The sequence below is a fragment of the Dermacentor albipictus genome, chromosome 6, assembly GCF_038994185.2.
Source record: "Dermacentor albipictus isolate Rhodes 1998 colony chromosome 6, USDA_Dalb.pri_finalv2, whole genome shotgun sequence".
In the NCBI taxonomy this organism is placed as follows: Eukaryota; Metazoa; Arthropoda; class Arachnida; order Ixodida; family Ixodidae; genus Dermacentor; species Dermacentor albipictus.
The window spans coordinates 106,729,554-106,752,292 of NC_091826.1; the positions used below are offsets into that span (position 1 = coordinate 106,729,554).

Consider the following 22,739-nt stretch of genomic DNA (forward strand, 5'->3'; position numbering starts at 1 on the left):
CCTCGAAACAGCCAGACTTTCCTTTTCGTGCCCTGTTTAGGAGCAAATAGTTGTAAAAATTGCGCACTTTATTGGTTCCAAGCGTAATTTGCTAATGCATTACATCTCAACATATTTTGCATGCCCATTGACAGGCAGTTTTGCAAGCGAACACAATTATGCAGGGCCTTTGCTTTAGCGAACACAATTTCCGCTATGAAGCCCATCGTTTTATGCGTGTCCGGCAGCGCTCGGTAAAACAAAAAAGGAAAAGAAACGCAGCCGACAGGATTCGAACCTGTGCGGGGAGACCCCAATGGATTTCGAGTCCATCGCCTTAACCACTCGGCCACGACTGCCATACGGTAGCTTCACCTGAAAGCCTTCTTTAAGTCGATGTAAATGATACTTAGCGCAAAAGAGAGCAAGGAATTGGAACTCCCAGATTAACATGTCAGGCTTATTCAGTATTTGTGCAAATAACTGGACGATTGCCAAAAGAAAAACACAATTGAGTGCTAGCAAAAAATAAATAAATAAATATTGAGGTAGAGCATCATTTTTTCGTGTGTGTGGGGCATAGCCAGCACGTGTTGCAACTATATGTTGAAAAACTAAGTAGGAACAGGATAGAAAAACAGCAACCTTATAGAGCAACTTTGTAATTATAATGTGGTATAAAAAAAAGCAGTTAATCTTAAAGGTATTTTCGATATATAAAGGAATACGCAAGCTCATGAAGACGACTTTACTTAGCACAGCAAATGTTAATTGAGCAACTAAAACCTACGATGTGGCAGACAACCAAACTAATTTAGCTCTCACAATGATAAAAAAACAAATTCGGTATACATTGATTTGGAGCGTTCTCCTACGGCGTCATTTGCAACCTGGGTGTTCATTTGGAGCCAACAGCCTTTCAATATAATGCGAATAACAATTTTTATTATCAATCTACCCGTATACTGATCTCCAAACTGACAAATAAATCAGGCAGTATTGTGACTGAATATACAATCACACGAAAATTTCGAACGTCTCCGTTTTTGTTTTGTTTTTGCACCAGGAGCGCTAAGTGATCTCTTCTCTATGTTGCGCTGTAGGGTACACCGGGTGTCCCAGCTAACGTTAGCCAAGCCCTTAAACATAAATTAGAATATACGAAGATGCAGCTAATGCTATTCTGTCAGCAGTGACGTATAGCACCAGGATGGAACTTTCTTTCGTAATTGCACTGTCGGTAATTAGATAAGATTAATGAGCGAAACAGTTAATTACTGAAATATTGGCGCGAGTTTTTTATACAGGAGTAGTAATTGTGCTTTGAAATGGCTGATTAAGTTGTGTGACATGGCTCGCATAATTATTTTTTCTGCGATATAAAGAAAATGCACGAAATATGAATATAGCCGCATGATTACGCATGCGCGCGCCATGACACCAGCGGTCCCAGGCGTTACTAGCAAGAATTAGAGAGTTTTAGTTTTGGGGGTGCAAGCGGCTTCCATACGCAAGAACTAGGGGCGATGGTTCTGGGCATGCGCAGCACCGTCGCGCCTAGTTCTTGCGTACACAGCCGCTTGCACCCCCTAAACTAAAACTCTCTATTAATTCTGCTCAATGACTTTGTCATCCTCAATACCGCTGTGCACTGCAATGGCTTCGCGCTTTTCGCGGAAAACGCAGCTCGCAGTTTGCGATGACCAACGCCAATACCGAAGCCTCGCCACTTGCACGTGGCCGCCGAGCCAGGCATTGAACACAGTTCATTCTTCCGAGTAACGCCTGGGAGCGCTGCTGTCGCGGCGCGCGGACGCGTAATCAGGCGGCTACTTTCATACTTCGCGTGTTTTCTTTATGGTATGGTATGGTATGGTAAAACTTTATTAATTAAAGTCCTGCAGATCGTGAGTCTTCACGAAGCGGGCCGCTCCCACGTGGGAACCGGAAGGCCGAGCCTCTCGGCCGCATCGTGGGCCTGCTGGACAGCCCAGAGTTGGTCAGCCAGAAGAGGGCTGCGGAGAACCGCCTCCCATCTGGCCGAGCTGTTAGCGATGATAGAGCGTGACCGAGCACACCGCCAGAGCATATGGTCTAACGTGGCTATATCTCCACAATCGTGGCAGGTAGCGTTGGTGTAAGTATGCGGATAGATTTTATTTAAGAGCGATGGATTCGGATAGGTATTCGTTTGTAGTAGACGGAGCGTTAATGCTTGAGCTCTATTGAGGCGCGGATGAGGAACAAAGTAGGTTCTACGGCTGAGATAGTAGTGTTTAGTTATCTCGTTGTAGGTGGAGGGCGTGTCCCTGTTCTCTAGTGAGTCGGCTTCCGATTGGTCGAGGGTAGCGCGGTGGGCAAGTTCACGCGCAGACCCGTGAGCCGACTCATTGAGGTTGGGAGGAGCACCCTTTATCTGACCCTGATGTGCCGGAAACCAATAAATGAAGTGGTGCGTGATTGCCTTGCCCCCAAGAAGTCTGAGGGCCTGTTTGGAAATGGTGCCTTTTTCAAATGCTCTGACTGCAGATCTTGAATCACTATAGATGGCATCCCGTGAGCTATCTAGCAGGGCTAGTGCAATAGCCATTTGTTCAGCTATTTCGGAGTTCCTCGTCCGAACCGAGGCAGCATTGGTGATTCCTTGGCGACCATCAACAGTGACGATGGTGAACGCCTGACGTCCCTTACAAGAAGCGGCATCCACAAAGCTGACCTGTCGCTGATCATTGTGTATTTGCCTAAGGAGGTTGGCCGCCCTTGCCCTCCTTCTACCGCGATTATGATCGGGGTGCATGTTCCTAGGTATTGGCGCGACCGTAATGTTCTCACGAATCGACGGAGGAACGTCAGAGAACTCTTCTGCTACTCTATCGGGGTGATATCCGAGTTCCTGCAAGATAGATCTCCCTGCCTTCGTTGTTGTGAGGCGAGATAGCTGTGCGCGCTCCTGGGCCTCTGCGATCTCTTCAAGAGTGTTATGAATGCCAAGCTGCATTAATCGCTCTGTACAAGTGTATACGGGTAACCCGAGAACCCGTTTGGTAATCTTCCTAAGCTGTGCATTCAGTTTATCCCTCTCTGCCCGTTTCCATCGATGCATGGCTGCCACGTATCTAAAGTGGCACAGAACGAAGGCATGCATTAGTCGAATGAGGTTATCCTCCTTGAGTCCATGATGCCGATTTGATACTCTCCTGACTAAACGAACAGCACTTTCAGTTTTAGTAATTAGCTTGCGTATAGTCTTGCCATTTGTACCCCCTGACTCAACGATCATGCCCAAGACCTTGATTGAATCGACTTTGGGTATACGACAACCGGTTTTTGTACATAAGTTAATATCTTTGTCTTCTAACGATGTCCATCCCTTGGGCCTTGGACCGCGTTTCTTGGGACTATACAACAAAAGTTCCGACTTCAAGGGGGAGCATCTGAGACCGGTGGGTTCTAGATAGGTTTCAATAGTGTCTATTGCCTTCTGTAAGGCGCCCTCAACCTGACCGTCATTGCCTCCTGTGCACCATATAGTTATATCGTCAGCATACATAGTGTGTTTGATGCCTTCAATCTCGAGAAGCTTTCTGCTTAGGTCAACCATGGCTATATTGAATAAACAGGGGGAAATGACGGACCCCTGTGGGGTGCCCCTCTCGCCAAGTTCCAGTAATTGGGATTCGAGATCGGCCACCCGGATGGTAGCCTTCCTATCCGAGAGGAACGATCTAACATAGTTATAAAATCTCTCACCCAGATTGAGCCGAGATATCGAGGCTAGGATATGCGAATGTAGAACGCTGTCGAAGGCCTTTTCAAGATCAAGTCCCAAAATGGCTCGAGTGTCGCTAGAGTCGTTGTCTATGATTTGATTCTTAATCAGTTTCATGGTATCTTGTGTGGATAGGCCTGGTCTGAATCCTATCATACTATGGGGGTAAACGTCGTTATTCTCCAGGAACCGGGAGAGTCGATTCAGGACCGCGTGGTTTTCTTTATAGCGCGGAAAAAATAATCACACGATACAGACCACACTGAAAACAGCGGAATCGGTTGTCTCAGAACACAATGATTATATCTCTACCAAAGTTAGTCCCCTTAATTCAGTAATGAAGAAGTCATTTAATTAATGCTAGCTTATTATCCATTGATATATTGTGAAAAAAAGAAGTCCTCCTGGTGTGGTATGTCACTGCTGGCAGAATACCCTTGATTGCACTCTCGTATATCTTATATATTATTTTTAAGAGCTTGGCTAACGTTGGCTGGGACACCGTGCATATCCAAGAGCGCGGCCAGATGGCGCTGCCGATGCTGGTATGTGGGATCGCACTGGAGGGTGCACGGCAAGCGCGCTGTTGACGACGAGCGGCATGTTTACGCGCTTTCTCGAGAGGCGTCAACAAATTGTTTGGATTGGGAAAGTTAGCGTGTCGTCGCTTAGCATGATCTGACACGAGGCGAGTCGAGTCTGAACATTGTTGATACGTAACCTATAGACGTAACGTGTTATTGTATGTCTAGCCTTGAACTGTATTAAGGCATGACTCAGGCAAACAACAATCAGAGGTGTCTCTATATGTGTCATGCGGTGTGCCGAACCAGCGTGCATCCCAATGCAGGTAACTGCAAAGCTTCGAGGAAACACGTTTTCACAGCTTTCGTGCTCCCAAAATATTCGCGGTACGATTTTCTTAACATTGTTTATCTAGCACCCGGGCACCAAGCTTTGCAAAATAAAGAGCCGTAAAATAACCCGATCGAAAGAGCTGTTAAGATGGATGAAATGAGCTTATAACAGTGGCCGCGAATATGCCGCCGTCAACCACATGCACGCGACGCCTTGAAAGATTATGCACGCTCTTAGTTCTTCCCTTTCCTGTAAACTGTGTATATATGTTCAAAACAAATAATAGTTCTCGAATGAAGCCTGGCCTGCAGGGGCACCTCGCTTACTCGAGAAAGCTCAAAACGAACAGCTACTCTTTGCAAGAGCAATTTTCTTTTCTTCAGTAATACAGCGCACGATGAGCGTCCTCGACAGCTTTTCCGGCGAGATTCGGAAGCACGGGAGAGCACGTGTTAACTAGGGCCGGCCGGCAAACGGTAGGCGCGGCTTTGATAAGAGAGTGGAAAAGAACACACCTACACACCTTCATTTCTTAGTCGGCACCTACTGTTTTCATAATACGTCCTCGGTCAACTTCCACCAAAACGTTGGTTGCCAAGCATGATAATCTTAGAGCACGTTTGAGCAGAATAAGTGTAATGTTCATGCACGAAGAAATAGTTACCTTCATCCATTCGCAATAGCTGACCGACTCGAATACGCACCTTTCTTTCATATCCCAGTTTGATCATGGCTGCTAAGTTCCGAGTTTGTCGACAAGCGCTAAATGGGAACTAAACCTTCCGAACATACACGCGATGGCATCAAGTCTTTTCTGTTTATGCTGGCAATACAAAGCGGCCGCTTCTCTGCTATCGCAGCGGCCGTGTTCACGAAGTCGCCGCGGTTGAACTTGCAATTCACGCTTGCTTCCGAAAGTTATTTTTGCAGCCGAATGCAGCAGAGTGGTAGCCCTTGAGTCATCTCACACCGCAGAAACCCCAGACAGAACACTTTAGAATTTGCTTTAATTCGCCAATAAACTGCTACCTTTTCAAGATGCCGCTGGAAGAAAACGGAATGTACACGTGTAGCAGTGCGAGGTGGAAAGCGGCGCCGCGTCCTTCTGCGGCGCCGTTAGTTAGAAGACCGCAATGTAAGTATGGAGCGTTCGTGCCCCAAGGATGAACAGGCACGGAGAAGGCGCTCGAGAGTCTCGGGTCTCCGCAGGCGAGAGACGGGGCGGCACCCTTGGCACACAGCCGAGCCGCAGTCCAGGTGCACAGTTCGCAGCGTGCGCCGCAAACGCGCGAATGCTTCACGCTGGCGCGTCTCTATCGCCAGACCAGAGCGAGGTTCTCCCGCCGACGCCCTTACCTTTCCGCGTCGCTTAGTGCAGCAGCTTTCTTGGCTGGTGCCACCACAAGCGAGGCAGTAGGCGGCGTGTATAAGCACTGCTGATTCATGTTGAAGCTGCACTCCGCGGGCGACGAGCGGCCACTGGCTAATCCGACGCGAAAGACAAACTATGTGTAACAAGTGCACCAGGCTACACCACGTTGGAGCCTCCGCTGAGGGTGGATGGATGGACGGACGAAAGCTATGAGCGTCCCATAGAAACGGCGCGGTGGGTGGCATCACGAGGCTCTTTTTACTATATTGCCTAATGCCCTACTTATCTTAAGAGAAAGAGAAGGATAGAAACCACACCAAGAATTCCCATCACCAAACCTTCTCAACCCCTATTGGGAACTGCTCTTGTACGCTTCCGACCCGCCGTGGTTGCTCAGTGGCTATGGTGTTAGGCTTCTGAGCACAAGGTCGCGGGATCGAATCCCGGCCACGGCGGTCGCACTTCGATGGGGGCGAAATGCGAAAACACCCGTGTACTTACATTTAGGTGCACGTTAATGCACCCCAGGAGGTCGAAATTTCCGGAGTACTCCACTACGGCGTGCCTCATAATCAGAATGTGGTTTTGGCACGAAAAACCCCATAATTAATTTTTTTTTGTACGCTTCCGTTGCTTGTCGTTTCCCTACTTTTCTTCCACGAATCTTCCCTCAATCGCCTCAAGCACTCCACCATCACTATCATGGAAGTTTTTCTTACATGGATGCTTGGCACACACATGAATTTAGGAACACAATACACCCTTCCACCACAGCATTAATTAGAAAGAAATTAAGTGTCTCCTGATACTAGCTAAATGGACAAATCAATGGGAATGTTCCTAATCCTTGCAATATTGAAAAACGTTTGGCTGTACTGAATGCACTAATGCCTATGGTCCATTTCTTACAACCCACAATTGCATCACTGAAGTATTGACAAGGCCACAGAAGTGATAACACATGTTAAAATAAAGAATGATTAATCGCACAAATGAAGCGTAAAGTGACCAAAGGTTTCAAATAACTTTTAATACATCAAATCAATAACACCACTACATAAGCTAAATGTTCCTAACACTTTCTAGAGATTTGCTTTCCGACTGTGTCACTTCATGATTCAGGGAGCTTGCTTAAACAGTTCCACAGGCTGATGCACCGACAGGCAATGTAGCTTGTTCCTAATGTTGCTTGAGCTCAGATTTGTCGCCTGTAATTAGAAGGTGAGACAAGATATTAACATATACATGTTACAGTGAAACTTCGTTATAACGAAACGGGACGTAACAATTATTGTATCTAACAAAGTGAAATGCCCCTTGAAATCTCCGTAAATATCGACGTTTTAAAATAATGTTTCAACGAAGTAAAATTATCCTGCCAATAGATTTGCCGAACTTGATATGTCTCCGAAATACAAACTTCATTTGTCTTCGAAACAAGAAATGCCCGACCTTTGCAGGCTCAATCGCATTCCGCGGGGTTCAGCACACATTCGGTGCCAAAACTTTTTGGTATTTGCGTTGAATGCGCCGCCCAACACTTCCTTCTCACCTCTGCGCGTAGCTGCGCATAAGCAGAGGCTCATTATCGGCACCGCAATTTCTCGGACTGCGGCACCGCGCAGGATAGTGCATCTAGGCGTGGCCTCAGAAATTGTACCGATGCAATCTCGGAGACCACGCCTCCCTGTGCAGCACGCAGGCACGTACCCAGGATTTTTTTTCGGGGGGGGCCCACCACCTCCATCATCATCATCATCATCATCATCACATTCATAATCATCATCATCATCCTGTTTTATGTCCACTGCAGGACGAAGGCCTCTCCCTGCTATCTCCATTTACCCCTGTCCTGCGCCAACCGATTCCAACTAGCGCCCGCGAATTTCCTAATTTCATCGCTCCACTTAGTGTTTTGTCGTCCTCTATTGCGTTTTCCTTCTCTTGGTATTCTGTAACCCTAATGGTCCAACGGTTATCTAACTAGCGCACTTCATGACCTGCCCAGCTACATTTTGTCTTCTTGATGTCAATTGATGGTTTGCAAAATAGTGAGCGCCACCTGGCGCACAACAGGCAAAGCTGCAGTGCTCTGCGTGCGAGAGTATGTGGTTAGAGAGCCAGTTTCGTTTCTCGGCTGCTGCCTGGCCTCTGCCGCGGCAACCGCGTGTGTTCATGACGTCAAAAATAATTGAAGACGCCGTCACTCTGTTCCAGTTTTCGTGCACGTCATAGACCTCCGAGTTCTCGGAGCGTACCACTCAAACTGATCGCGTGTGGAAATATCTGCTTTCTATAACTGCCACTATTCTCCAGGCTCATCGAGGCTCGGCACTGAATGACAATTACGTTAAAGATATCGTATATTTGCGGCTGCTGATGCCAGCACGGGACTGACGCGAGCGAAATACACTCCTTCAACAAAGAGCAGAGTGCGCGTCGTCGAAACACGCTGCCGATGTGTCGCCGAGTGTCCACACTTGGTTTCGCAGACTGGCCGCGCGCAGCGACCACCGTGCAAGGCGGCTCTTTGCTGCCGACAGAGTATAGAGAGACCCAACTCTGCGTTCATTTAACCGCGACCTAATCGTCCAGACGCTAAAATACTCATGAAAATAAACACTTTATGGCCCGCTCCGTTTTCATTACAAGCGCCGTCGGCTGCTGCTTCGACAACCGGGAGCTAGGCCTGCCGGCTCGAGCATTCGGCGGCTGCCGACAAAGTCAGCGCGCCGAGTGTGATGTTCCGCTTACGAGAGTTTATCCTACTAATATGGCCCATCTGGAACAAAGCAAAGCTTCACGGAGCTGTTTGACTTGTTACGACGGTCCTTTTTTTGCGCACGGCAAATACGGGAATGTCTCAAACGACGCGCCGTTCTCTCGACGCACTAATTGCCATCGATGAAGACGGTAGGCCTCGCTCGCTGGCCGTGGGTGTCGCCGGTTACGAAGAAGCTTCTGCTAGGAAGTGAACGCATAGTTTTTTGCTAGCTCTTTACCTCATGCATCAATATTAAAAGGCTAAATAGGAAATACATTTGCCTATCTGTACACCGTCGGCAGAAAAGAGCAAACCAGCCGAACTCCGTCGCGCGGTGGTCGCTCCGCGCTGCCCGTCGGTCACACCAACTGCCCTCGAATGGTGTGTTTCGATCACTTCAGTGGAGTAGTACTAGGCGCTGATTGTCACATGAGCCGCACTTTCGACGTCACATTATAATATTTAGTATAATAACATGTCAGCGACAACTGAGTGACACCACGGCGCGTTCGCAAGCGCTGTCCGTCCCCGTCCATCTTGAACTTTCCCTATTCCGGCAAAATGCGGCTGCGTTTAAGGGTGTCTCGAAGCTTGCAGGCCGAAATAACTTCGCAGCTCTGGCATATGACTATTCAGTAGCAGATAATAGCGCGATGAGAACCGGCTCTGCGAGGTGCGAGCAAGTTGTGTGCTGTGATAGCATCTCCGGCCGTCGCTTATCCATGCTGCTTTCCTCGCCGGATAGCTCTTCTCGGACGGAAACCGAAATAAACTCATGCTCCGTTTGCTAGTGAAACACTTTGTGCACAATACGCAACACAACGAGCCGTCCTTTTCACGAAAATACCGCGATCAAAACCACCACAAACCGTCGTCTCAAGGCGAGCTGTAGCTGCGTTGGTTGTTCGTCTGCTTCTCGTACCTAACCATGTAGAGGGCGCTCGTGACAGCCGTGTTCGCGCATGCGCAACAGTATTTTTGCAAACCGTCAATTAGAATATCGTCTATACCCGTTCGCTCTCTGATCCAAACCGCTCTCTTTCTCTCTCTTAACGTTATGCCTATCAATCTTCGTTCGATCGCTCTTTGCGCGGTCCTTAACTCATTCTCAAGTCTCTGCCCCATATGTCAGCACTGGCAAAATGCACTGATTGTACACCTTACTTTTCAATAATAATGGTAAGCTTCCAGTCAGGAGCTGGCAATGTCTGACGTATGCGATCCAACCTATTTTTATTCTTTTGTGAATTTCCATCTCATGATCAGGGTTCCCTGTGATTAATTCACCTAGGTAAAAACGTACTCCTTCACAGTCTCTAGTGGCCGACTGGCGATCCTGATCTCTTGTTCCTTTGGCCGGCTATTTATCATTATCGTCATCTTCTGCATATTAATATTCAACCCCACTCTTACACTCTCTCTGTTAAGGTCTCCAATCATTTGTTGTAACTCGTCTGCATTGTTGTTGAATAGAACTATGTCATCTGCAAACCGAAGGTTGCTGAGATATTTGCCGTCGATCTTTACTCCTAAGCCTTCCCAGTTTAATAGCTTGACTTCTTCTAAGCACGCAGTGAATAGCTTTGGAGAAATTGTGTCTCCCTGTCTGACCCATTTCCCTATAGGTATCTCCCTGCTTTTCTTGTGTAGAATTAAGGTAGTTGTAGAACCTCTGTATATATTCTTACGCGAAGGACGAGCCAGTAAGACGAGAAACTATTTAGATTATATTTACAACAACGGTTGCAGCGCTGACCGGTTAGATTCACAGCGCGAGCCCAGTTCGTTCTTCCTCCTCTTTTCTGGAGTGATGGCGTCCACGCACCTCGTTCAAACAAACAAATACCAAACGCATGTAGCAATATTTTTCAAGCTTTTTACGTAAGCGTTCTGTAGTCCTTGATTACGTAGTGCCTCTAGACTGCTGGTATCTCTACTGAATCATATGCATTTTCGTAATCTATATAAGCCACATAGAGAGGCTTATTGTACTCTGCAGATTTCGCGATAACCTAATTGATGACATGGATGTGATCCATTGTAAGGTATCTCTTCCTGAAGCCAGCCTGTTCCCTTGGTTGACAAAATCCAGTGTTGCCCTTATTCTATTGGACATTATTTTGGTAAATATCTTATATAATATTGGGAGCAAGCTAATGGTCCTATAATTTTTCAATTCTTTAACGTCTCCTTTTTTGTGGATTAGTATAATGTCTGCATTCTTCCAGTTTTCTGGGACCCTTGCAGCCGATATACACTTCGTATAAAGAGCCGACAGTTTTCTAAGCAATATGTCTCCTCCATGTTTGATTAAATGGACTTTTATTCCACCTTCTCCTCCCGCTCTTCATCGTTCCATGTCTTGCAGGGCCCTTCTGACTTCATCGCTAGTTATAGGAGAGTTTCCGTATCCTGTTCATTACTGTTTCTAAGTGAGGTATCGGGACTCCTCTGGGTACTGTATACAGGTCAGCTTAGAATTTTTCCGCTGCTTTTACTGTATCTTCGAGATTCCTTATGATATTATCCCTCTTATCTTTTAGTGCATACATCATGATTTGTCCTATGCCAGGTTTCTTTTTTACTGATGTCAGGCCGCGTTCATTTTTTTACGGCTTCTTCAGTCTTTCACATGTTATAGTTTCGAATATCAGTTATTTTCGCCTTGTGGATCAGTTTGACAGTTCCGCGAATTGCGTAACGCTCTGCGGCCGCCAGTCCCATACAATCGCGTAGAGCGCAGGACTCTGCGATTCTAGACGTACTGCGCTCACCGAGAAAGGTTAGAAAAACACCCACATAAGCACAGCAGAGAAGTGGCTACGTGAGGCGGTTCGACCGATAACTGTAGAAGCGTCATTCAAAGCAAGTAATTATTCTCCACTTCCGGCGGCGTTTTCTCTACTTCCTTTTTAAATAAAAAGATGTTGATCCAGAAATATTCTCATAAACAACGGTTAACATTTTTATTATTCGCTGTTGCTTGCAGTTTGGTTGTTGCGCGTTGGCTCTCTCCCTTAGTAGATCGCTTAATTTCTCAACTCCTTGCGATTTTTGTTTCCGGTTTCCAATTTTGCACGAAAAGTGCGATACAATTAAGGAAAAACAGACGAGGTAACTGGCGACAGTCATCTTGCTTATGGGTTTAAGGGTTATTGCAGGGTTTCATGATGGACACTCTTTCACATTATTTTATTTCCCACCTTATCTAACCCATATCACGTCTATATGGTTCCGGGCATCGGCCAGTCGCGGCGAGCCGTAACTCAAGGAAATAATGAAGCAAAGGGAAAAGTTAAACGCAATTGGTGTTTTCTCCGGCCGCAACTCGTTTCATGAGAGTACATACCAGCTGAGTAACAGCCGCATCCCTCTCCTGGTCCCAGGATCAGCCTAAACAAAGAAGGTTGAACTAACAAAAGCAAGAGTTATGCGCGTGACGGTTGAATAGATGGTGACAACTGAGCGCATCTCGAGTTAATCGCGCGGGTGCGGAATCTATGAGAAAACTGTCCTTCACATTACAAGAAATGCCGATAACTACCGCCATCTAAAAGGAGTGAAAAAGGCAGCATAAGGCTGACCGATGAACAGCTGCCAAGTCTCAACATTAATCTGGCGGCGCTTTAGGAATGTGTGAGGAGTGGTGGCGTGGGCGGGGAGGGGGGGGGGGGTATGCCACTTGATTTCGGGGGGGGCCCGGGCCCCCCCGGGCCCCCCCCTGGGAACGTGCCTGGCAGCACGTACTGCTCGAACGCGACAAACGTTGCTGGCGTCGCAGCGTGCAACCTATTGAACCACGTCGCCATTTCCCGATGCTAGAGACAAGCAACTGAAAGCGGAAACGAAAGACCATCGCATTGAAATAGAAAGCAGCAATCATAAACACAATCTTGTCAGATGCTAAGAAGTTGTGTGTTGAGGACGCCGAAATTTCTTTTCCTGTTTTCTGTTCAGCGCACGTGGCTATCTAGCAGTTCAACTGGTATTCTATGCAAGTTCAAAATTCTGCACTTCATTACGCATGCATTACAGTGAAGGGCAGTAATGAATATAATGAATTTTGGCTCCCCTTCAACGTCTATGCTATCAAAGAGATTTGATAGCATATGACTGATGAGAGCTCCCACTCATTCCTATACGGAAGCCTCGTTTGCAAAAAATAAGTGCTTTAAATTCGACCGAGGCATCTTGCGCGCGCATACGGAATAATGCCATCGCTGCGAGTCAGCCTTTTGTGTAGTCTGATAGGAAGCACCAGCATGCTGACGTGAAATTTAGATTCTTGGCAACGACTAAAGCCTTATCGAAGGCCAATATCATGGTTAGAGACTACCACGTCCTCCGTAAGCACGTCGCAAGCGACATTTTTTTTCGTTTTCGTATCATACACTAGCTACTTCAAGCACTTTCCGAAGATTCATCTTTTCTTCAGGTAAACGTAGTCACAGTTCGCGCACGGCATACCGATACCACGCCGAAAAATCTTTTTTACAGCATGTCCTTCACATGTTCCATTTCATGCTGCAACGTGCAGGCAGCCACTGCATGATATGCTTCATATTGACTTCATGCGCTTTCAGAAACCTCCATATCGAGCACATGAGAGCTCTGCCATTCAGCTATGTGCGCCATAATAACGAGTTTTGCGTAGTTCAGGATGTTCCCTCGGGCCTAGCAATGCGTGCTCGGTTCATTATTCGTTCGTGGTGCGTCACACATTCATACTTCGTTCTGGCGACGTGGCCTTGGTGGGAGAGGTGTTCGTTAACCGACGACGCGCACATCGAGAGTTTGGCACGGCAGCTGTATCATGGTGCACTCGGCAAACTGAAACTTCCTGGCTAGTTATCGGCTGCTTTGCTGTGTTGCACTTTTCCGTGTGTGCTCATAACGCAGCGGAGTTGTAGCTCGGCTATTTTACTTGCCGAATGACTTTAGGACGAAAGTGAAATTGCTTCATTACCTATTAGCATTCCATGTAAATACACCGTGAGTGAGTGAGTGAGTGAGTGAGTGAGTGAGTGAGTGAGTGAGTGAGTGAGTGAGTGAGTGAGTGAGTGAGTGAGTGAGTGAGTGAGTGAGTGAGTGAGTGAGTGAGTGAGTGAGTGAGTGAGTGAGTGAGTGAGTGAGTGAGTGAGTGAGTGAGTGAGTGAGTGAGTGAGTGAGTGAGTGAGTGAGTGAGTGAGTGAGTGAGTGAGTGAGTGAGTCAGTGAGTGAGTGAAGTAACTTTATTTCGGTCCAGAGAAATAAAGTTACTTCGCAGACTCACTTACGGCATAGTCACATGGAATGCCATGAGTTCTTTTTTTTTGTGCCTTTATGTGGTTCAGTTTACCGTTCCGGACGCGTAGTATGTTTTTTTTTTCCTGGTGCGCTGGTTGACTCAGTGTCCCATCTTTGCCCCATGCCCCATGTTATTTTAATGCCGTACCGTGGCGACATATATGTCGCTACAGTACGGCATAAATAAACATAGGGCATCGACTACATTTTTTTTAAATGGCTTAACACGCCTTCGGCGATGTGCCTAAAACGCTAGACAATATCAAAATTTGAATGTTTGTTGCTAACAGAACGTGCAATCAACGACTCAAGGCGCTTTTCAAGCAAGAAATCGCGGATTTTATGAGGACTAGACATGGATGTGCAAGTCGCAATGCTGCAGTTCACTCTATTAAAGTCACAGACTAGCTTATGTAACATAGTATTCACGTTATATCCACGCCTTACATGCATATGTAGACAATACGAGCTGGCACAGCACCCGAGGCACCAGCCGCACTAGCCATGGTCGCACTAGCACAAGCCACACTAACAATAGCCATGACTAGAGGAGTCGACGGCTCATCAGCCATTGACTCCTCTAGATCTCCCAACGAATAGTGTACTAATGTGTTCTATATACATCAATCATTATACGAGTTCTGTGAGGATGTACGTTGTGGCATGTATGAGACCCCTACTAAGAACGCACCAGCCTGCATGCTCACGAGAATGCGCCGCATCACTGTGAAATTTACATGTTTTCAAAAGACCATTCAGGCCTATCAGCGATGGCAGGCGCTGCAACAGTAACCTCCAGAACTACCACAGAGTGGTCGCATACGCACTTGACAACGGGATAACTTTGGTTTCGAGACCCGATTCTCGTTCCTAATGGCGCAGAAGACTTGGTCTGGGTGTCTTTTATCACCACAAATCAACTGAGAGGCGTAGCTCTTGAATGTTTTCACGTATTTACAATTTCTGACGCACCGAATTACAAATTCTAATAACCATAATTAAGTAATCCACGTAGGAAGATGAATGGTTTATATACGCTATAAGTGCGCTAGACAAGCACGGCACCTCTGCGTGGAATGACCCTAGCGGAAGCGTAGGAGTAAAGGTTCACATATGTGGAGCCTACGTCACAGGTGCAGTTTTGCTTCGTCTTGTACGAAGCGACGTAGGCCGTTTGCGACGCTTAGGGCGGCGTTTTCCACGAGTGGTTCCGTCGGCGTCTCGCTGATGACGTCGTACATCTGCGTCCGCGCCACGCTCAGTCGGGGGTTCCACCCTCGAGGCTAAGACGTTGCCTTGCTTGGTCACGGGTGCCTCTTTCAACGACTTCGCCTTGCCGTTCTCTATTCTGTCTCCAGTCGTCGACCACGTGTTGGCTACCGCGTTTCTCCCTTTCTCTCTGACCGCCCATTCCAAGAACTCGTCATCGCCAACCGTCGTCGTCGAACGGTATTTCTTTCCCAGCGTTGCGGCAGTAGTAGGCGAGTCGACGCGGCGACTCCTACGAGTCGACCCACTGCCGCCGCGTCTTCGATGACTTCGCGTCGCCGTTTTGTGCCGCTTTCCTTCGGTGGCGGGCTGCGTCGTTGTCACGCCGTTAGATGGTTCACGCTCTGAGGTTCCGGAAGAGCTCGTCGCTTCGCTCGCGTTCGTCGCGGCCTCGGCGCGAGCTCCGTCCGGGGTCCTCCCTCTCCCGAGCGCTGTCGAGTGCTCGACGCTGGAGTGCCGGCGGCGGCGTCTGGTCGGGCGGTGTGGAGTCCTGTCCGGCTGTTCGGAGTCGACGTCGTCTTCTTCGGGGTCGGCGGGGGTGCTGCTCGCACCGGCGTTGCAGGGGCACTCGGTAAGAGAGGACGTTGCCTTCTTTGGGAGACCGGTGCGCAGCTGTTCGTCGGCGTCCGTCCCTTCCCTTCGCAGAGCCGCCACGATTGCGCCAGTGATGAGCAGGGTCACGATGATGGCCACTGCCGGGTACACGAAGGCGCTGCTGCAGCTGGCGACGAACGAGAAAAACGTGAACGTTAGGAATTCGGTAAGCAGCCTTCGGCTGTAAATTTGAGCAAACTGCAAATTGTCCGGCAACGTAACAGACTTCATCATTATCATCGTCGTCACTGCCACCATCCGACTTTATTTCACTGCCGGAAGAAGTCACTAGTCTCGACGTACCCCTGTTCCTGGACAGATAAGCCCAATCTATCCAAGCATGTCTCCTAACCTCATTACGCCCCTATGTTGTGTCCCGATTGCGTTTGCCTTCTTTTGGCATGCACCTTGTTGCTCTAATACGCCATGATTCCCTTATCTCTCCTAAAAGTGGCGCTGCCGTTACCTGTACAACTTCATTTCTCTCTTTGCCCTCAAGCTTATGAGTTAAGCGCGTTTACCCTCTAATGCGCTCGAACACCTTCACTTCTTCTAACTTTGTGTACTATTGCATTCGATTGATTGTTGGCTAGTCCTCAACTTATTTTCAAGTTCCTTTGCTGTCATTCATGCTCGAAAAAGACTGTGAAAATGAAGAGTGGCATAACTCAACTGGCTATGACCAAACTGGCTATACGACTGGCTAAACTTTGGTTACAGTCTATGCAAAAACCGGTTTGCATATCCCATTTTCTTCTGCTAAATTTCAAGGACTCTCGCGCCATAGCGTCATCTCCATTGCTGCACCGCAAATCGCTACTGGTTCCAGGGAAGCTGTCGAATACAATGTTCCCACGATCTCGCCAAGTATTCTCACCCTAAATTCGTGTAGTCGCACAAACTTAAATCTCGTACAACTTGCACGATTGCTCGCCAATTAACATCATTTAATAAGGAAAGTAAATAATGGAAGTAAATAAGGAAGTGTGCGGTAAACACTATAGTATCGGCTGCAAGGCATGGGACGCGTAATACATCTTAAGCTACGATTAGCTAGCTTTCCCTTTATACATCAGTTCCTTTATAAAGTATTCTTATGCGGAATTTCTGACTACCACCTCTTTAAAGCAATTCGGATGATCGTTTTCACGTTCTACAAAGGCCATACATAAATAGCACATAAACCGTCGACGATGCTTGTCCTTGTAAGCGAATAGCCCGAGCGAGCGAACTAACGAACAAGTAAAAGACAGAGTGAGCCACATAGCGAGTGGGAGCGCGAGCGATCGAGGAAGAACCAGCTCGTGTTTTTTCCATCCGAGTCCGGCCGTCATCCTTCGAACGAGCACCGAGCAACTTCGAAAACGACCGAAAGTGCCGAAGAAAGCTATTGGCTCTAAAAATTTCACGGCTGTAGCGTTTCCAACGCCCCACGTGCACGCAGCCTCTGGCATTCGTGGCCTTACATCGATCGACCGCCGGTTGCGCTCTTCGCGTTCACCGACGAGGAACTGTCGCTGCTCGTCGCGCCGGGGTACATGGTCTTGCTGAAGCTGCGGCCGACCCTGCGCCTTTTGCGCGGCGCCTTCTGCTCCGTCTTGAGTCGGGCCTCAATGGCCGCCGTGATGTTGCTGCCCGTCGCCTCCCACGAGGCGTCCTCGAAGTCGCGCAGGCCGTCGCTCGAAGAGCTGGCGCTCGCGGTCCCGCTTGCAGTCGAGGCTGTGTCACGGTGCGCGATAGGCGCGACGGGAACCAGCTCGGCCTTGCACTTCGCGCACGCTTTGCCTTTGCTTTCGGTTTTTTTCATGGTGACAGTGGTGTGGAAAGTCCCGCCTTAGGAGTCGAGTTGCAGGTGCGCTGCGAATGGATCCGAAAGCGGCGTATGCAAAAAGACTTTAGCGCGTTCACAAGTTGTAAGCTTTGCTTTCTAGTTTACTTGCTTATTCCATAATATTTGTGAGATCATAGCTGGCAAGACAGGTACATAAGTATTGCACTATTGCTCGAGGCTATTAGTTACAACCAGAGATGTGTGTTCCAGCTCTGGCCAGCATTGAAGATAATCTGCTTTCACCGCCAAAATGGCAAAAGTCCTTACAAGCATGAGAAATCTTATACGAAGCGCTGTACCTGTTATGTTTCCTTTTTTCTTCAAGCGCCCCAATACATGCAGTTTATTGAATGCCAATATCCCTTCATTATTGATGGATTTAGTTGTCAACCTGACGCTCCTTTGTGCTTAGTTTCTAAATTTTGGTTACCTTTTCTAAATAATTGGTAGCTGCGATGAAAATAAACTACTAAGCGGTAGGAACCTTTTAACTTCTTCCTTTAAATTTAGCCAAGCTAATGAATATTCCTTTCTTTCAGTCTCTTGCATTTATGCGTCTCACAATTACACCTCAAACCTACGAGCGCACTCTACGAAAAGGACTGCAAACAAAATGAAAGAAAGACACGCTTGACAGCAGGCGTCGTATTGCCTTCACGAAGCTGCCTAGACCTGGGCGATGTGAAGCCTTACCTACAGTCCTCTGCGTCACGTGATCGCCTTTTATCCCGAGCGCGCCTTGTTCGTTGTCCGTTGCTGCGACGTGATTCGCAGTTTTCGAAGCAGGCGCGACAATGGAATAGCACACACTGGAGATCTTCCCTGCAGCCAGTGGTAAACAATGATAATGACGACGATGATGATGGTTATGACGCAGCGACTGCCCTTTGAAGCGAGCGACCACATAGTTGCATCGGGCCAAAAATAATAAAAGAATGTTTTCCAAACATTGTCCGTCACACTATCACTTCCATTGATAAAAATGTTGATATTAGGATAAGCAGTAGCGATAGCGATGATTATGTAACTGCTCATTTTATTATACTTATCTGTCAGGTGGCAAAACTGGGCAGACCGCTTCGATATATCTTAGGGAGGTTTTCAAAAACCTTGATGTTTACCTATGGCTTCGAAGCATTCAGCGTTATGAGAAATCTGGCTGATTGCTTAGGCAAACGCGCAGTAAACGAGTAAAATAAATGGTCCAAATGTGAGCATAACCTAGAATAAATAAAAGGTGTTCAATATAAAAAGAAGTGCGGAGACAGTCTGCGAGCGTTACTGTGAAGTATCAGGAGGCGTATCCGAAATTTCGCAGGGTGGCAAGAAAATGGCGAAAATGCTCAATTAAATGTTTTTTTTATTAGAGCCATATCTTTTTTTTTTTTTTGCTCTTTCTCCCACTTTGCGGTTTTTCAGTTCCTGGCCGTTTACTGCCGACTAGGCACACTGGGTGTCACTAGGTGTTACAAAGTACCGAAATAACCTACCAACCATACAGTTTATATGCACCAACTCTATGCAACCAACGAAGGGTTTAAAGAAACATTTGCATGCTGACAAAATATGCCCACCTTTGTTCTCCGTAATAAAAAAGATTCCTTGCTATGTATAAGCTGAACATAAGGCGTCGGCTCACGTGCATCTCTAAAGCACATGGATGTGTTAATGAAATGATGAATAATAAATAATAAATTCTTTGATTTACAAGATTTCCTTTTATTCAGCCACTCAGAATGTGGCAGCGTTCTTGGCCAATTCTCCAAAATGGGCATATCCCACTACGATTCCGACAGGCCACTGGCCTGCATCATCTCCGCAGATAGCGGCAGCAGTCAATAAGAACTGCAGCATCGACCGGGTGGGATTCAAGAGATATCACATAATTTTTCCTGTAATATTGAGATATTCGATCGTTCATATATCTGTAACAGTAGACGTGTTATTTACAAGATACTTCACTTCATCTGGTCTTCACCCAAGAAAGACTGAATAATCTGGTGAAAACACCCATGAATCGGAGGTTTTCAACACCCGATTCATGGGCGATCCCCGACAGTGGGTTGCGCCATTTCAGTGCTTAAAGCCAGAGGGGTCCGGGAAGGCCTGGCCTCCCTCCTATTTTTACAGCGAAGCTGTTTATAGCTAGGGTTCCGTGCATTTTTCGTGTCCGTCAACAAATGTGTGTGAACAAAAACTATCTTCATCAGCAATAGCTCGTGCCACTCACTGTTCTCGCGTTCGTCGTCATCTTCTTCCACAGCTGGCTCCGTTGCCGCTGAGGAGACGCTGGCATCGGCGTCGAGAGCAGTCGCACCTCACGTCGGATCCGCCAATTTTCGGCCCTCGTGTCGGTTCTTCTATCCCTATCCGGACAGTTTCTTCATGAGTGGGTGAAGCAAGTCGTCAGGACCATATCGATACCAATCGTATACCAATACTCGCCCGGGGTGGCCCAGGAGAGTTTTGGGAAGCCCTTGACCACGCCGTGCGCCGACCTAGGCCTATCCGGCCTAGCTCGAGTGCGGCCGCCAGCACGCCAGCGCGCAGACGAAGGGACGACCACCCGGCCGCCCGCCGCCGCCTCGTCGCCCATCTCCCGGCTACCCACCGCCATGGAGATCGCTGTCCAAGGACAAGAGGTGACCCCCGATGAACTTTCGGATGCTTCCTGGCAGACGCCAGGCCTCCGCGCCCAAGAGAAACGCCGCGCAGCGTTGCGCCTCGCCGCCGCCGACGCAGCTAAATCGCCGCGTTCGAAGCAGGCAAGTGCTTCGCCTCCTCAGCCCCGCCGCCACGCTCCACTCCCTCGCCTTCCGGCCGACACGATTCACCTCGTCGGCCGCCCCAAAACCCCCGTCGACCTCACCAAACTCCAGCCTTGGCATTTGTACACCGCCTTGCTGCAAGCAGCGAGCCTGCAAGACCTCCCGCCCGCATCTCGCGACACGGTGCGGATCCACCCGGTCAACAACACCTTTACGCTCAGCGTCGCGGAATCGGCTCGCGCTCAAGCCTACCTCCGCATCACCTCCCTCACGGTGTCCGGCACCACTATCGCCATCCACCTCTACGCCCCACCGCCGGACGACGCCCTACGGGGCATACTCTACCACGCCTTCGACGACTTCACAGATGAAGCCATCCTTGACGATCTGCAGGCAAGCAATCCTGCACTTTCTATTGTGGGTGCCCGCCGTATGGGCAAGACTCCCCACATCTTGGTCACCCTCACGGACCCCAAACTACCCCGGTGGATCTTCTACCATGGAGTCCACCTTCGCCTCCTCCCTTTCCACAACAAGGTGGAGGCCTGTTTCAACTGCCGCTCGACTGGCCACCGGACCGACGTGTGCCCCAAGCCACAGCAAGACAGGTGCCGTCGTTGCGGCGACTTTCACCCCCCACCGCTCGAGGGCTCGCCCCCGACTTGCACCCCCCGCTGCATCGTTTGCAACGGGAATCACTCAACGCATAGTTCCAACTGTAAGCACCGCTACGTGCAGCGCCCTCAACCCCCGAAGCAAACGGGACGCCGTCCTCCGCCGCCTCCGCCGCCTCCGCCGCCTCCGCCCTCCAAGTCGACCAGTGACTTCCCACCCCTCGCTCCAGCGGCGCCCAAACCCGCCTCTAAGCCCAACCAGTCGACGTGGTCCCGCGGCCCCCCCGGCGCTCCCTCGGCGTCCTCCTCGCCGCAGGTCGTCGCACTGCAGCAGGAAAACGCCTCCCTACGGCAGCAGCTCACTGCACAAACCGCTACACTTGCGGCACAGAAGACCCAAATTGAATCCTTCCAAGCCCAACTACGAGCTCTTGAGGAGAAGCTTGAGGCAGCCATCACGCTCCCATCATGTCTGCCCTCCTCAATCGCCTCCTCCTCTGACATGGATGTTCAGACTTGCGAAGGAGGCACTAGCAAACGCCGCAGACCCAACACCCCTCCTGCATCTCTCCACTTTTCCGAAGAGGTCCAGGCAGCCATCAAGACGACCCTGGTGGACCTAGAAAAACGGCTGGATAGCCGTTTCACCTCGATATACCAGCTTCTCACGGCACAACAAGAAGCCCTCAATGCCATGCGCACCGACCTCACTGCCTATCCCCCCGCCACGTCCTTCCAATCTCTCCAAGAGACGGTGGATAGCCTTCAAGCTTCCATGCTCGCAACCATCCGAGCCAAGCCACCGCTCCACGTCCGCACCACCTCATCCTCTGCCGCCCGTCCCTCGCAAGCACCAGCCGAGGCAATACCTCTTTCTTCCGCTACTAATCATGGCTGACCGCTCTGTCGTCACCGTTTGGCAGTGGAACTGCCGTGGTTTTCGCCCCAAGCGTAACCACCTCCTTCTACACCTTCAACAACTGGACCCCTCGGTCTCTCCTGACGTCATCGTTCTACAGGAGACTCACGCCACCACTTCCCTCTCGGGTTACGTCGCCCATGACCAAGTAGCTCATCACCCTCTGCCCCATCCCGTCACGGCCATCCTCACTCGGCGGACGCTCACGGTCAATCGAGCCGATCTGCCCTTCCCTACGGTCCACCATGTCTTTATCGAGGTCCTACCTCAGCGACGTGAAGACCCCTCTCTTTTTATTCTTAATGTTTATACCCCCCCACGCGTCACCAAAGACCTGTCGCTCGTTGCTCTGCTCCGTGCCGCTGCAGCGAGAGCAGCCAAATCCCCCCTCCTCGTTCTCGGTGACTTCAACGTCAGGCATCCGGACTGGGGTTACTCCAAGGCCGATGGCCCCGGCGCGAGGCTGTGGCAGCTCGCACACGACCTCCACCTCTCCCTGCTTACCGACCCCACGCAACCCACGCGCATCGGCAACAGCGTGTGCCGCGACACCACTCCGGACCTCAGCTTTTGCCGTTACGTGCACGACACGCGCTGGTCCAATACACATCAGTCCCTGGGCAGCGACCACTACGTCCTCGCCATCCAAGCCCGTACCTCCCCGTGCAAACCGCGCCCACACACGACCCGCTATACGGATTGGGATGCGTTCCGAG

At 49.2% G+C, this 22,739-nt stretch overlaps 1 protein-coding gene and 1 non-coding gene across 2 annotated transcripts; both read right to left on the reverse strand.

The window, feature by feature from the left end:
- Positions 1-256: 256 nt before the first annotated feature.
- Positions 257-338, reverse strand: TRNAS-CGA (transfer RNA serine (anticodon CGA)). The gene has a single exon. It is a non-coding gene; the product is annotated as a tRNA-Ser (tRNA).
- A 14,028-nt stretch (positions 339-14,366) lies between these two features.
- Positions 14,367-20,076, reverse strand: LOC135905041 (serine/arginine repetitive matrix protein 2-like). Its single transcript, XM_065436043.1, has 4 exons — positions 19,953-20,076; positions 18,416-18,544; positions 17,358-17,748; positions 14,367-16,018 (listed from the first exon to the last, which is right to left on the reverse strand). The coding sequence occupies exons 3-4, from the start codon at positions 17,696-17,698 to the stop codon at positions 15,151-15,153; spliced, it is 1,209 nt and encodes a 402-aa protein (XP_065292115.1). The 5' UTR covers positions 17,699-17,748; positions 18,416-18,544; positions 19,953-20,076; the 3' UTR covers positions 14,367-15,150.
- Between the last annotated feature and the right edge of the window lie 2,663 nt (positions 20,077-22,739).